Source organism: Lissotriton vulgaris, chromosome 4_1, assembly GCF_964263255.1.
Source record: "Lissotriton vulgaris chromosome 4_1, aLisVul1.2, whole genome shotgun sequence".
NCBI lineage: Eukaryota > Metazoa > Chordata > Amphibia > Caudata > Salamandridae > Lissotriton > Lissotriton vulgaris.
The window spans coordinates 770,727,337-770,744,151 of NC_141691.1; the positions used below are offsets into that span (position 1 = coordinate 770,727,337).

Genomic DNA, 16,815 nt, shown 5'->3' on the forward strand with positions numbered 1-16,815 from the left:
CGGCTCTGACCGGAGGCGATGGAGGACCTGGTATTCCGCGAAGACCTGGGGACGGGTGTTAGTCAGTATTTTGATGAGAATGAGGAGGCAGCAACATCAGCGGCAGTTGAGTGGAATGCATTTAAGGTGGTAGTTCGGGGTTTCTGTTGGGAAAATGACGGGGGTAAGGAAAACATTGTTGACAGATCTAGAGACGGCAGAGCGCCGGTTGCGAGGAGCTTAGAGAGCCCGCCCTGGGGCCAAGGATCGCAGAGTGAGTTCTTGGAGCCTAGAGAGGCAGTGGCGGTACAGGTGGAAAAACTGCGCTTCTTTGACCACAGGTCCTACAGAGCGAGGATGCACGCAGAGGGGGATAAATCAAGCGCTCTGCTGGCGTGGTTGGCTAATCCGAATACCAATACTGCGACTGACAGCCCCGACAGGAGAAATGGTATATACGCAACAAGGGATAAATAGTTTATTTTTGGAGTATTAAACTGAGCTCTACCGCAGCATATTGAGTCATGGTGCCGACGACATAGGGGAGTACCTCGCAGACTTGGCCCAGTCAAACTTGGAGAAAGAGCAGGAAGAATCATTAGGGCGTTTGATCACGATCGTAGAAATCAGGAGTGCAATCAAGCATATGGCGCGTAATAAAACGCCTGGGGTGGACGGCCTACCAATAGAATTCTATTCCACGTACGTGGATCGCTTGGCTACACGCCTACAAGCGGTATATCAGGAGGCACGGAAAGTGGGGCAGTTACCGGTGAATACTCGGGAGGCTATTATTGCTCCCCTCCTGAAGCCAGGGAGGGAACCCTGTGAAATGACAGCATATCGGCCACTCTCAATGTTGACGATCGATTACAAAATTTTGAGTAGGATCCTTGCGTCTCTGCTCCTCCCGTACGTCACAGCTGGTCCAGGCGGGTTTTATTCCTAAACGGAACACGTCTGTTAATCTGGGAGAGGACCATGGTTTGCCACCTACCGCAACGGTTCTCTCGTTCGACATTGAGAAGACCTTCGATAGCCTGGAATGGCCGTTTCTTGTTCAAGTCATGCGAGCGATGGGTCTGGGAGAGGCATTCATGGGGTGGACCCGGATTCTATATAGGTCAGCAACGGCCCGAGTGTGGACGGGGGGGATGGTATCGTCGCCCTGTTTAGTGAGGCGAGGTACGCAACAAGGTTGCTCACTGTCTCCACTGCTGTTCGCTCTTGTGATTGAGCCATTGGCCGCACCAGCCAGGTCAGGGAAGCATTATGTCGGTCTGGAGTTACGCGGGCACATGCAGTATATCTCGCTTTACACTGATGATCTGCTCATGTTTCTGGCCGCCCCAGGAGAGGTCTTATCGGGAGCGACGATGCTCCTATGAAGGTTTGGTGTGGTCTCAGGGCTTGGAGTGAACTGGGCGAAGGCTTGCCTGTTCCCAGTACATCAGGCGGTGGAGAGTCCTGATCACCTGGAGGGAATAAAATGGGAACCTCACTGTTTGCCTGATCTGTGGACTAATATCTATCATAGGCAGGAGGACCTCTTGGAGGGTAATGTGGGCAGAGCGGTGCACGGGATCAAAGGGAGCATGGCATTCTGAAGTACGCTGCCGCTATCGGTAGCAGGCCGAGTGGCACTTTTGAAGATGGTAGCACTGCCTAGGCTGCTATTTCATTTCAGGACGCTCCCGATCTGGATTTCAAGCTCAGTGTTCGGGAAGCTCCAGTTCATGATGAGGGGGTTTTATGGGGAACGCTGGACGGCGAGTAGCACTGGCCACGATGATGCGACCTCGGACTGAGGGCGGATGGGCGGTCCCAGGCTTTGAATTGTATTGTCTGGCAGCTCAATTGCAGTGGCTTACCCAAGCGGTGGCTAAGGAGTTCAGGGGCCCGGACAGGCCGATGGACCGATGGCTTCCACGCCATGTTTTATCCTTTGTTGTCCTTTGTTAGCGGATGCGAATAGACTTGTTAACCCACGAAGAGCAAGCACTGAGATCATGCTGGAACCGAAGCCGGTGCAGAAGTGGGGTTACTCGTCCATAAGCCCCGGAGATTCCTTTGGGCATGTGCACGGCCCTCCCACACAGGGGGACTGGACCGCACTAGGCGTATGGGAGGAGTGGGGATTGCAAATGATTGGGGACCTATACAAGGAGGGAGTCCTTTTGCCTTATCAGGCATTCCAAGATAAATATGACCTACCCAGGGGCGATTTCTTACTGCACGCCGCCTTAATGTAGGCAGTCCAACGGCATTGGGGAGGAGGCTTATCGGGCCACAGACATCTTTAACATGTGTCAAAGCTATAACGTGCGTTATATAGGCGAATGGTGGAAGAGGGACTGCAGCCGCTAAATCAATTGCAGGGGAGGTGGGAAGGAGACCTGAGTAAAGACATTCAGCAAACACATGGGCTAAGATGGCGGAAAGAGCGTGGAAGAGCACGTGTAACGCTAGATTCAAACTTATTAATTTCTACATATTACATAGGGCGTATTTAACTCCAGCGAGGATAAATACATATTTTAACGTGGATACAGCCAGATGGCCCCGATGCCATTCGGACGTAGCAGAGTTTCTCCATATGATGTGGAGTTGCCCGCAGCTAGGAACGTATTGGGAGGAGGTGGTTGATGTACTGTGTGGAGTGACGGATAGGCAGATAGAACCTGACATGGGAGCATGCATATTACACTGGTTTCCCCACACGGCACGGACGAAAGTCATGTGTAAGTTCTTAGACCTGGGGTTGGTGCTAGCCAGAAGGGAATTACCGAGGCAATGGAAGGCCAGGCAAGGACCCAGCATTGAGCGTTGGAGGGTGGAGTTCACCACTTGGGCGGCTAGTCAGTGTGTAGTTCGGTTCCAGCAAGCTAGGAGAGCTAACAATGAGAAGGCACTGGAAATCGTAAAAGCATGGGAAGCTCTGGTCGCGTTGCTGACGTTGCCTGAACCAGAATCGTATAATGAATCACTGGATGTACCGCTGGGTACTCCCCGGATTGACAGCTTATAACTGGGTTCCTGCAGATCCGGGGGACAATGTTGCGGAATTACAAATGACCTAGGCCAGGTTGCCATGTTGGGAGAGTAAGAGAGCCACACAACCTTGAAAAGTTACGAAAATTGATAATTCTTTGTTCATGCTAACCAGAACACACCGGTGGATGGGGCTAGGGAGGGTAAAGGGAGGGGGGTGGCAAGTAATTCGGGGAGCGCAGATCTTGGCTGACACGAAGATGCATAATGTTATGGTGCGAATGTAAATCGAGGTTGTTATCCAATAGTAGGTGGCAATGAGAGAACAGCATAATAGAGATTATAACGTGAAAGCAAGTTCCGATGATGGATGTGAACCACTGCAAATGTATCAAGAAATGTGCCCCTGACAATAATATTCTACAACTATGGATGTTGTGTTTGTGGTGAAAAAAATCAATAAAATATACTTTAAAAAAAAGTTAAAGCTATTTAGTGCCGTGTGAAATTGTAATTTATATGTGGACTTAAAAAATAATTACAATAATAGTTTTGCAGGCTTTCGCATCTGGTCCTGGGGGAGAGCGAGCCTCTTAAGTCACATACTAAAGTGGGAGGAAATTAAAGAAGAGGCGAGGATCAATGAGGACATCCGTGCTTGTCTTTTAGCAAGCTCTGGTGCAGGACATTACTACGTATTTAAGAGATACCAAAGACCTTTTAGGTCAAATCAAAGATCTAACATTCAACCCCAATACAGGCTTCCTATACGAGTCTCCCGCAGGATGACACCTTAGAAGTTCTAACAACTGCTTTAGACCGCAGCAGCTGGTCCTACCAAACACCAACGTCATTTATCCTGAAATGTGCTGAGCTAGCCCTTAAAGAAAACTATTTTGAATTTGAAGGCCAACTGTACCTACAAAAGTTTGGCGCTTCGTTGGGGAGCACCTTTGCCCCAAGCATGGCAGGGTTGTATGTCTTCAGCTTTGAACAACAATTCCTGTTGAGTCCTAACACCCCTCTCACAAAGAACATGTGCTTTTATAAAAGATACATAGACAATGTGTTCCTTATCTGGGAAGGATCTGAGGAATCACTACAACATTTCTTGTCTGGATCAACGGGTGTGACCCTAACCTAAAGTTTGCACACACCGTAAATAGGAAAACCATAACCTTCTTAGACCTAGACATAACACACCAACATGGGAGACTAGACACCAAGACCAACTTTAAATCTACAGCAAGAAATTTGCTGCTTCATTATACTAGTTTCCACCCTCGCTCCCTGATGGAAAACCTCCTGTATGGTCAATACTTGCGGTTACGCAGAAATTGCAGCAACCTCAAAGACTTTAAAGACCAGGCAAAAGTGCTGACCACAAAACTAAATAACAGTGGATATCCGGATGAAATAACCAGAAAGGCAGAAAAAAGAGCACGCAACCAAAACCGTGAGGGATTGCTAGAACCCAAAGAACAAGTTACTTACCTTCTGTAACGCTTTTTCTGGTAGATACTATATCTGCCTGTGGATTCCTCACCTTGTGAATATCCCCTTTCGTCAGCAACATTCGGAAATTCTTTTTGTAGCCTCGCGCCGACGTGGACTTGGACGTCATAGAGACACGGCATCGCCCGCGACTCCGCTGACGTCACCGAAGCCTACAATAGGCCCACGCCGGCGTGATAACATCAGTTCCGCCCTTTTTTCCGTGCCATCGAGGCACACAGATGGACCAATGTTAGCAGAAATATACATAGTATACATAATACACAATAGTCAAGGAGAAACACACACAGTGTGAAGCAAATGCAATCGAAACAACTCCTTTACATTACATTATACATATACAATACATTACAGTAACTCTGGTATAGAAGAGTGGACAACGGGGAGGCGGGTGGGTCAGTGAGGAATCCACAGGCAGATATAGTATCTACCAGAAAAAGCGTTACCAAAGGTAAGTAACTTGTTCTTCTGATAGATACATCTGCCGTGTGGATTCCTCACCTTGTGAATAGAGTCCGACAGCAGTCCCCACTCCCGGAGGAGGGTGTCCACTCTTCTAAACCAGGAAATCCTGAAGGACAGAGCGCGCAAAATGCCCATCCCTCCTCACCTCAGTGTCCAAGCAGTAATGCTTTGCGAATGTGTGGAGAGAGGACCAAGTTGCCGCCCTACAAATGTCCTCCACAGGAACACATCTAGCCAATGCAGAGGTAGACGACTTAGCCCTTGTAGAATGAGCCCTAATACCCTCTGGAGGTTCCTTACCGGCCAAAGAGTAGCAGATCTTTATACAGAGGACGATCCATCTCGATAAAGTCCTTTTATGGATCGCTCTTCCTTTCTTGCAGCCAGCAAAGTCAATGAAGAGCTGATCATCCAACCGATAGTCCTTAGTTCTGTCCAAATAAAAAGACACCGCCCTCTTAGGGTCCAGACGGTGCAACCTCTCCTCCTCCTTGGAAGGGTGTGGGGGAGGATAAAAGGTAGAGCGGGTAATGGATTGACCAAGGTGGAAAGGAGTCACCACCTTAGGGAGAAAAGCATCCCTGGTCCTAAGAACCAAACGATCAGCATGAATGGTCAAGAAAGGGGGCTTACCCTCCTTGCCGAGGTTATTGCAACGAGGAAGACTACCTTCAGAGTTAAAAGCCTCATAGGACATTTATGAAGAGGCTCAAAGGGAGCACCCATCAGAAAAGTCAAGACAAGATTTAAGTCCCACTGAGGCACAATAAAAGGAGTAGGAGGGAACAAATTTGTGAGACCCTTCAAAAACCTTAAAACTACAGGAGACTTAAAAAGAGACGGCTGGTCAGGCAAACAAAGAAAAGCCGACAGTGCCGAAAGACAACCCTTAACCGTAGCAACAGCAAGTCCCTGCTGCGCCAGAGAAAGAGCAAACCGGAGAACGTCAGACAAACGGGCTCTTAAAGGGTCAATAGAATCCCCACCACACCAATTGACAAATTTAGACCATCTATACGAATAGACAGATTTAGTGGAGTCACGCCTGGCTGACAAGATGACATCCACCACGTCAGGTGTGAGAGAAAAGGAAATCAGGTTGCCCCGTTCAATCTCCAAGCATGAAGGTGCAATGTCTGGAGTGGGGGTGTAGAACCTGCCCCTCCATCTGAGAGAGGAGGTCTGCCCTGAGAGGGAGACGGAGCGGCGGGTGAGAGGAGAGGTGGAGTAGATCTGTATACCACACCCTTCTTGGCCAGTCCGGGGCGATCAATATGACTTGGGCCCGGTCTTGGCGAATCTTCCTCAGAACCTGAGGAATCAAGGGTATGGGAGGAAACGCGTAAAGGAGTCGATTTCTTCAACTCAACTGAAACGCGTCCCCCAAGGCTCCCCGCATCGGATACTGGAGACTGCAGAATGACGGGCAGTGAGCATTCTCGCGAGTAGCGAACAGGTCCACCTGAGGGGTCCCCCACGTCCGAAAGACGTGACGCACCACCTCTGGGTGAAGCCTCCACTCGTGATCGGCAGAGAACTATCGACTGAGAACGTCTGCACGAACGTTCAGAACTCCGGCCAGATGATTTGCCATCAGACAAATCTGGTGGTCCTGAACCCAGGACCAGAGACGCAGAGCCTCTCTGCAGAGACACTGCGACCCCACTCCCCCCTGCTTGTTGATGTACCACATCGCGGTCGAGTTGTCCGTCAGGACTTAGACCGACTGACCGTGAAAGGAAGGGAGGAAGGCCTTGAGCGCCAGACGTATCGCCCGCAATTCTAGAAGGTTGATGTGAAGTAACCTTTCCTCTGGAGACCAAAGACCCTTGACCTCCAGGTCCCCCAGATGAGCACCCCACCCTAGAGTGGATGCATCCGTAATCACTGTGGCCACCGGAGGAGGTAGCTGAAAAGGCTTCCCCTGAGACAGGTTGTCTTCCACGCCCCACCAAGACACATCCGCCGCAGCTTCTCTGGAGATCCTCACTGACTCCCTGAGATCTCCGTTGTGCTGATACCACTGCCTGCGGAGGCACCACTGGAGCGCCCTCATGTGCCAGCGTGCATGGTTGACCAACAGAATGCAAGAAGCCATCAGACCGAGCAGGCGAAGGACCTTCAGGACTGGAATGACCGCTCCATTGTAGAATAAAGGAATCATATCCTGTATGTCGTGAATCCTTTGAGGAGGAGGTAATGCACGACATACAGTTGTGTCCAGTACTGCACCTATGAACAGGTTGCGCTGGGAGGGCACCAGGTGAGATTTGGGCACGTTTATTGAAAAACCCAATCTGAACAACAACTGGGTTGTCTCCTGCAGGTGATGGAGCACCTTCTCGGCCGACTCTGCCTTGACCAGCCAGTCGTCCAGATAAGGGAATGCAGGAATCCCCGACCTTCTGAGATGCGCAGCCACCACTGCCATCACCTTGGTGAAGACTCGAGGCGCAGTAGTAATGCCAAACGGAAGGACCGCAAACTGGTAGTGCTGTGAACCCACCGTAAAACGGAGATACTTCCTGTGCTACTTCAGGATAGGGATGTGAAAGTACGCATCCTGCATGTCGAGCGACACCATCCAGTCTTCTTCCAGCAGAACCTGAAGAACCTGAGCAAGGGTGAGCATCTTGAATTTCTCCTGTTTCAGATAAAGATTCAAGATCCTGAGATCCAAAATCGGACGAAGCCTGCCATCCTTCTTGGGGATCAGAAAATACCGGGAGTAGCATCCCAGACCTTTTTCCTGCTCTGGGACCACCTCTACCGCACCCTTCCTCAACAGAGTTTGAACTTCTTCCTGCAGGAGAAGCAGATGTTCCTCTGAGCAATATCCCTGACAAGGAGGGTAATTGGGAGGGAATTCCCTAAAGGGAAGGGCAGACCCATTTTCTACGAGATTGAGAACCCAAAGATCTGATGTAACCGATTCCCAACCCCGTAGAAAGTGAGTAAGCCGACCCCCCACCGGACCCACATGATCCTGGATGGCGGATCTAGGGCTGCTTTTCTGTGGCGGGGGGGTTTGGAGGAGGTGGAGGAGGAAGAGGTCTGACGCCCTCGAGGACGCGCCCTTTGCCTTCCCCTGTACGACTTATACAAGGTGTTTGATTGCTGCTGCTGAAGCTGCTTCTGTCCTTGTCTAAATGTACGAAAGGAAGAGCGGCCAAAGCCTCTGAAATTCCTGGCCGTAGAGCCTCTCACTTGCAGACCAAGAGATCTAGCAGTCGCCCTGCTGTCCTTTAACCTCTCCAAGGCCGAATCCGCTTTCTTGCCAAAGAGACCTTCTCCATCAAAAGGCAGATCTAGCAAAGCAGATTGCACATCAGCAGAAAAATCAGAGGATTTCAACCATGCTGAACGCCTTGTGGCAACAGCAGTGCCCATGATCCTCGCCACAGAATCTGCAGTATCAAGGCCGCTCTGAATAACTTGACGAGCTGCCGCCTGAGTGTCAGATAAGGCTTCCTCAAAGTCACCTCTGCAGTCTTCAGGAACCTTTGGGATCAAAGTACGAACTGAGTCCATAAGAGCATGGATATATCTTCCCATAAGGCAAGTGGCATTTGTAGATTTTAACGCCATACTCGCGAAAGAGAAAGTCTTCTTGGCCACCTGATCCTGCTTTTTAGCCTCCTTGTCACCAGGAACTTGTGGAAAGGCACCTACAGACTTCTTAGAACATGCCGCTTGGATCACCAAACTTTCAGGAGAAGGGTGTGTCGACAAAAAGGCAGGGTCCTCAGGAGCCACTCTATACCTCCGAGCCACACCTTTCGAGACTGCAGGAGCAGAAAGAGGCTTCTTCCACACCTCCATGATGGGATCAGTCAAAGCATCATTAAAAGGGAGCAAGGGCTCCACTGCCGAACTCGGAGAATGAAGAACCTCCGTAAGCAGGTTCGATTTGAACTCAACAGTAGGCAATCTTAAGCCTAAAAGACCCGCTGCCTTTCTCATCACCACGTGATATGGCTGAACATCCTTAGACGGCACATTAGAGCCTGATTGCAAGACCCACTCTGGAGAAAACTCAAGTCCACTAGCCTCTGCTAGATCCTCGAAATAATTTTCATCCAGCTCACCTTCTTCCAAGTCAGAATGAGACTCACAATACCTCTGCTCTTCTAGCAGACGTTGAGCCTCCCTTCTAGATCTCTGCTTAACTCGGAGTGCAGCTGGATCCACTGTCGACTCCGATGGCGCCGGAGCCGACGTCGGAACCGAACCCGAAGGCTTAGAAGGATGTTCTAAAGACTTGCTTGGAGCGGGCGACGCCGGTGCTGGAGTCGTCGACTTCGGCCGAGCCGGCGTCGACCTCGGTGGAGCCTGGTACTGCCACAGTGGGGTCGGAGCCGGCAAAAACGGCATGAAATGTGCCGGGGCGTATGAATGAGGCACACCCAAATTAAAAGCCATTGGACCCATAGGACCCGAAGGCGCTCCAGAGGGGTACCAAGACTTAGAGAAGACATCATACATAGCGTTAAGAAACGCCGAAGGATCCTGACCTGGAGCTGGAAAAGGTGGATGCTCAGGTCGACCTCGAGGTAGATTCGAATCTGTCTCAACAACAGGAGTCGAACCTTCAACCTCCTCAGGAACCTCCTCTTCCTCTTCCTGGGCCGGAGACGGAGCCGGAGTCGGATCGGGTGCCGGTGAATGGACTGGCGACTCCGAAGGCGAAGCCTCGCTCTCCTGATCCGAAACCTCTTGTGGAGGGATTACCTTGGATCTTATCTTCTTGGGTGATCTCGACCTCGAGCCAGACTTGTCACCCGAATGACGTCGAGACTCATGTCTCCTCTTCTTGTGCTTCCTTCGCGACCTCGAAGCATGATCCGAGGAAGACTTCGAAGCCGACGCCTCCCGAGACCTCGATCTCGATCTCGACTTCTTCGAATGGGACTTCGAAGATTTTCTTTCTTTATCGGCCTTCAGCTTAGCCACGAAAAGCTTAGACTCCCTTTCTCGCAAGGCCTTAGGATTCGTTTTCAGACACGACGAACACCCATCCACGTCGTGGTCGGAGCTCAAGCACCAAATGCAGTCCTGGTGCGGGTCCGTAATGGACATCATTTTTCCACATTCCCTGCAGGGCTTAAAACCCGTCTTCTTTGTCGACATTTTAACAAACAAAGTGACAAGAGAACTGGAAACAACGAAGAAATAACAGCTACAGAGTAACTAGAAGCTACAGAGTATCCCAAAAACCGTTAGCGTCGATGACGCGGAAAAAAGGGAACTGATGTCATCACGCCGGCGTGGGCCTATTGTAGGCGTCGGTGACGTCAGCTGAGTCGCGGGCGATGCCGTGTCTCTATGACGTCCAAGTCCACGTCGGCGCGAGGCTACAAAAAGAATTTCCGAATGTTGCTGACGCAAGGGGATATTCACAAGGTGAGGAATCCACACGGCAGATGTATCTATCAGAAATACCTACTGAATCAGCAGCTCGATTAACGTGTGTGACAACTTACAATCCTGATTCGAACTATTGTACAAAAAAATTGGGCCATACTGAACACAGGCAATTTTGAGTAGGAGAAACCACTATTTTCATACAAAAGAGGGAGAAGCTTGAAAGACAGCCTGGTACACACCAGACCCCAACAAAAATACCAACAAGAAAACACAATCTTCAACGCATGGGGACTACCAAGAATAACAGGACATCACCCAAGCGGCGACTACAGCATGTACCATTTAACGCAACCCACAAAAACACTAAGCTTAGAACCAGGGAAAACCTAGGAAATACGCCGACACACAAACTGCAATTCCATAAACGTCATTTACCTCATAACTTGCCCCTGTAGCCTAAGATATGTAGGTAAGACAAGCCGGAAAGTCAAAACAAGAATCTGAACACCGGAGTAACATTTTCTGCAAGCGCAATAGATCACACATGACCAGCCATTTTCTTGAACAAAGTCACATCCCGAATGACATGCAATGGGTAGTGATTGAGCAACTGGACAGTAACGTCAACAACATCCAACAAGAACTATTGGACAAAGAGCAAAGATGGATATATCGGATGTCCACTCATATCCAAGGGCTAAATGATAATGTACCCTGGAACAGCCTCAACCGCTAAAGCATTCCCCCACTGAAAGTAAAATCACACTATAATTAAATGTAGTTTACAGCTGAATCAAGGGTCTGGATAACATATATATGAGCCCAAGCAATGCACACACGATATAGTCACAGGAACTGTGATAAGTGTCACTATCATTATATTGTGATTGCACTCTTATCCGATAACCACCAGTGTGATTAGCATCTCACTATGTATGAAGGGCTGCTCCCTGGTACTTACTATTTAATTTGGCGTCTAATTCTGGTGCAAATCATTTGAGTGCGCAACTGTAAATAATGCATGCATGTTCGAATCAAGTCACGTGAGTCCCCTCCAATGTGACTAATTTCTAAACTATGCATGGAAAACTGCTCCTCAAGTATTTTTGTGTGTAAACAATAGGACGTCTAAATCAAATTCCTGTGCACAGTAATTGAGCCCGCAATTGTAAAGAATGCATTCTCGTTAGATCTTAGCAATTCATATCTGAAAATTGAGGACAACTAAAGTGTCAGTTAGCGCTCTAGACACCAGCCCGCAATTGTAAATAATGCATTCTCATTAGATCATAACCGGAAATTGAGGACAACCAAAGTGTAAGTTAGCGCTCTAGACACTAGCCCGCAATTGTAAATAATGCATTCTCGTTAGATCATATCTGGAAATTGAGGACAACCAAAGGGTCAGTTAGCGCTCTAGACACCGTCGACTCTTCTCACACGTGAAGACCTTTTCCGCGTCACACGCTACGTGCGTGATGGCGCGCCTGCTACTCAGAAGTGATTCCAGCACTGAAACGTTTCCAATAAAATGACAGCAGACACCGTGATGGGTGCCAGCCTGCTCCTGAGGACCCCACATAGGTGAACCCGCGGACGAGAAGTCACCACAAAGTAAGATGAAACCTTGTCGGGGTACAGCTGGTTTTACCGCTGCATCGCCGTTATTTTAAAAACTGCCTTTTGAAACAGAGCTTGCTATAAAACAAGCATGGATGTCCTTATTCATCCTCCCCTCTTCTTTAATTTCCTCTACTTTAGTATGTGACTTAAAAGAGGCTCGCTACCCCCCCAGGGCCAGATGCGAAAGCCTGCAAAACTATTATTGAAATTATTTCTTAAGTCAACATATACATTACGATTTCACACGGCGCTAAATAGCTTTAACATAGGCATTTTCACAGCACACCATAGCTATCTAATCTGGACTTTCCACAAAACTAATCACATTCCCCCAGATTCATCATGCTCCTCTTTTGCGAGACCTTAATAGCGATTATTAAGGACTCGCTATTCAAGACTCGCAAAACGGGATGCATGTAGAAATCGCAAAATTTATAGCTATTTCTACATCTTCCTTATTTGCGATTCGCTAATTGCTAATCGCAAATAAGGATTGACTCCCCATTCATTCCTATGGGCCTGGCCCATAGGAAGGAATGGGGAGTCAATCCTTATTTGCGATTAGCAATCAGCGAATCGCAAATAAGGAAGCGATTTCAGGGGTGCCAGGGTGTCCAAAGGACACCCTGTAGCACCCCTGAAATGGAAGTGCTCCGACAGGATGTAATGGTTGAGTGGCCTGAGGTCCAGAATGGGCCTGAGGGACCCGTCCTTCTTTGGTATTAAGAAGTACAGGGAGTACACCCCTGTGCCTCTTTCTTGCAAAGGAAGGAGCTCTATTGCTCCTTTTTGCAGCATAACGGTGACTTCCTGCTGCAATAAGTGCAAATGCTCGGCCGACATAGGACGGTTTCTTGGGGGCATGTTGGGTGGAGTGGATGTTAACTCCAGACAATAACCGTATTGGATAAGTTTCCTGACCCACCTGTCTGTGGTGATGGGCTTCCAGACGGGCAGGAACTGCTGAAGTCTCCCCCCAACCGGTGTTGTATGGTCGGGGGGCAGTGACAAGGGTCACTGTTTGCTGGTGACAGAGGATCTGGCGCTGTTGTTTCCACGACCTCTGCCCTTGGCGCTGTTACCACGATATCCACCTCGACTCTTGTTGGTGTATGTGGACTGAGTGTTGCCCTTGTAGTACTGCGTGGACTGGGAGAGATGGCCCCTGGAAACGCCTCTAGTGCTTGAGCGACGAAAAGACCCACCCCGAAACTGCTGGGACTGTAAGGCACCCATGGATTTCGCAGTCTCCGTGTCCTTTGTTATCTTTTCTAGGGTGGTGTCAACCTCCGGGCCAAACAGGTGATCTGGGTTGACTGTTTGGTTAAGGATGGTGGTTTGGATTTCAGGCTTAAATCCAGAGATTCTCAGCCAGGCATGTCGCCGTAGCATAACACTAGTGTTTATAGCTCTGGCAGCAGTATCAGCTGCGTCCAGAGCGCACTTAATTGAAGCGTTAGAGGTTAGCTTCCCTTCCTGAATCAGCATCTCAGCCGCCTCCTTGTATTCATCAGGCAGGTGCTGCAACAGGGTCTCCAGTGTGTCGTAGTGTGCCCTGTCATAGCGCGCCAGAAGCGCTTGTGTGTGAGAAATGCGCCAGATGTTGGCTGCCTGTGCTGCTACCCTCTTCCCCGATGCCTCAAAGACCTTGGATTCTTTGTCTGGGGGAGGAGCATCACCAGTAGTCTGAGAATTAGCCCTCTTCCGGGCATTCCAGACAACAAGGGAGTCCAGAGGCAACTGTCCTTTGATGTAGGTAGGATCAGTAGGCGCTGACTTGTATTTCTTCTCAATCCTAGGGTTTATCACCCTCGCCCTGGTAGGTACTTTAAAGATCTCAGCAGCATGCTTTAAAACACCTTTCAGCATAGGCAGAGTCTTAACAGTTTTTTCCGATACTGAGAAGGTATCAAAAAGGAAAATCGACATCCACAGGGTCAGCATGGAGCTGGACGTTGTGATTGTTAGCCGCCCGCTCAATTAGGGCATTGAAAGCTGCAGAGTCTTCTGTAGGGGACGTTTTTGCCAAAATAAGTTGAGGGTCTTGTCCCGATTGAGGATCCCCTGGGTCACCACCGGCTGTCCAGGGTTCGTTGGTATCCTCAGGGTCTGTATAGACAGGATAACTGTACTCATCCTCATCATCCCCCTCTCCAGCGTCCACATCCGAGTAAGTGGGCGAAACATTATGAGCCAGTGGGGAAAGTGGTTCCACCAAGGCGGGAGTGAAAGCAGAGTCCTTATTCTTCTTGAGAGGGATCTTGTAAGACTCCATTGGGCGTTCAGGGGCGATTTTCCGCTTGTGGAGCGAAAGCTTGCCCGTTTAGGCATCGATGAAGTGTTCCTGATGCTCGTCCACCGAAAGTTGTCGAGGTCGCGGGCCGGGGACCGCCTTCGGCACGAGGAGACCTTTTCGGGCACGTCGGCGACTGCCTTAGGAGCTAAAGCCTTTGGCGCCGTCTTCGGTGGCAACGTGATATGGATGGGCGTGGACGCCTTAAGTGGTTTCTCCACCGGTTTCGTAGGCGGAGGATCCTTCGGACCGACTGACGCGGTCCCGTCCCTGATGCGCTGCAGGGAGTCCGTCACCTTCTTGGTGAACGCGGCGGACGGGCGCGCCGGTTCAATGGAATCCCTCGAGGTCACACTTGGAGTCGACTCTCGGGGCGCGGTGCCCTTGGCCTTGTCCTGCTGACGCGGAGTCGCGAGAACCTTCGGGTCATCCAGCCGCTTCTTCGGGTCACCGAGAGTTTTCTTCAGGTCGCCGACAGCCTTCTTCGGGTCGCTGAGGCTTTTACCGGCGTCAACCGCCTTCGGCGCCGACGCGCTCGGCTCGACCACCTTCACTTTAGTCTTCAGCGCGGCAGACTTCGTCTCGACGCCCTTGACTTGAGCCTTCGGCTCGACAGCCACCTTCGGCGCCGAGGTCTCCGAGGCCTTGGAGCGGACCAAAGCGATGCGCACTTTCGGTTTCGAGGACGGCACCTGCGCAGTATCTGGAGTCGAGGCCGTATGTTTCGCTTTCAGTTTTGTTTTGCCAGGGAGTGGCTTGACAGCAATGTCCGTGGCCGAGCCCGAAGGCGGGGCCGTAGAACCCAACGTGAGATCTTGGGTAAGGCCCGAAGGCGATCCCTCGACCTGAGCCTTATAAATTGGCACGGCCCCAGAGTCCGTTTGAGGAAGCTCCTCATCCGAGCTATCCTCCATGGCCCCGAGGGCCCCGTCGTCGTCTCCTACCTCGTCGACGACTTCTTCGGCCTCGAACATCTCTGCATCCACGTCGTAGTCGACGTCCGACGCAGGGTTCGACTCAGAAATGTCCTGGATAGATTCGTCCTCGACATCCCCTGCATCGAAGATGTCCACAGGCGCCGGTGCAGCATGCTGGGCCTCCTGGCGCACAGCTCGTCGAAGCTTAAGCGTCTTCTTGGACCTGAACCGTGAACAAGCCATACACTTGTCCTCATTGTGGTCCGGCGACAGACACTTGTTGCACACCGGGTGGACGTCGATGTGGGGATACTTCGAGTTGCAGACGGGACATCTCTTGAATGGACTTCGGTCCATGATGGACGGTCGATAGGTCTGGAGCGTCGACTAGGCCTTCCGCGCCGAGAGCACGCGGGTGTAGAGAATCCAGCTCGGAACCGAGCTGGAAGAACTAAGACCGAACGCAAGACTATACCGACGTAAGAGACTAAAGACCTTTTGGTCTTAAGAAAGTTTTCTATCGATTCCGACTAGAGGGAATTCAAAGACATCCGAACCCAGTGGCGGAAAAAAACAATCTGAGGATGGAGTCGATGCCCAGGCGCACTGTAGTCCAGGGGAGGAGCCACCTATCTCGTGATACTTCGAAGACTCTTCCAGGACAACAATGTGCAATCATCCGGACTCAACACTAGGCGGCGATCTATGCACAGATATGAATTCAGCAGCCCACATGCCTCGAACACACAGTTTACTAAAGAGGATAGTATAATTGCTACTATCACTGTATCTGTGCATTAGCTACGTGTATTTGTCTAGCCCATTGTTATGTTGAAAACCACTGAACATTATTCACAAAATATATGTTATTCTGTATATGAAGCAACAAACTTCAATACATATAAATTATGTTAAGATATTATTTTGGATGATTCTTAATAAAATAAAGGAAAATGATTAACAGAGAAATAAAAACAAATCAGCCTACACAAAAGAATTCCATTCTACCGTTCTTACCCAAATTGGAACTTGCTGATCAGCCATAAATGCTTTTAGGCTGGGTTCACTTCTACCATTGATTGTCCATACTCTTTTCCAGGAGGAGAATTTCTCATAGCCATCCTTATGGCTGCAAGGAAACAAAGCATTCATTGGAATATATTAAGAGAAGAAACTTAGTTGTGCAAGAGGAGTGGTGTCACTTAAACATGGAAACACCAAAGACTTCTTCTTAGACTTGGTTGGAGTTTGTATGTTATGGTTTGTGATAAATTCATTTGCCAAAACAGACTACCGTGGTCATGCCACTCACAACTAATTTTACTACTTCATCTTATTTCGAAAGTATGCTATTTAACGTGATTTCCAATTTGAAAATAATAGTAAATATGCCCAGGACATATAAAGAGGGACAGGAAGTTATTATTTAAAAAAATGTATTTCAGTGTATTTAATATCATGCAAAGTTAAGTAAAACCATTACACGTACATATAAAATACATTTAAGCACAATAAAAGACAAAGGAAGAAGGAAAGGACTAAAATAATAATAACATGTTCTTTTAAAATTGCTGCCGAACAGAGCTTAAAAACGATTTAGACTATCAACAAAAATTCTATGATGAGTTTCTGTATTAATTACTTTAATACTACTGTAATTTAGGT

General features: G+C 49.3%; 1 protein-coding gene across 4 annotated transcripts in view; it reads right to left on the reverse strand.

Moving 5' to 3' along the window:
• The window catches only part of KDM1B (lysine demethylase 1B), a 725,553-nt gene that overhangs the window by 594,528 nt on the left and 114,210 nt on the right, over positions 1-16,815 (reverse strand). For all 4 annotated transcript variants that reach the window (XM_086965107.1, XM_086965106.1, XM_086965105.1 and 1 more), the window contains one exon: positions 16,168-16,279. In XM_086965107.1, the coding sequence (XP_086821233.1) occupies positions 16,168-16,279 (112 nt within the window). The remainder of the gene's footprint in view (positions 1-16,167; positions 16,280-16,815) is intronic.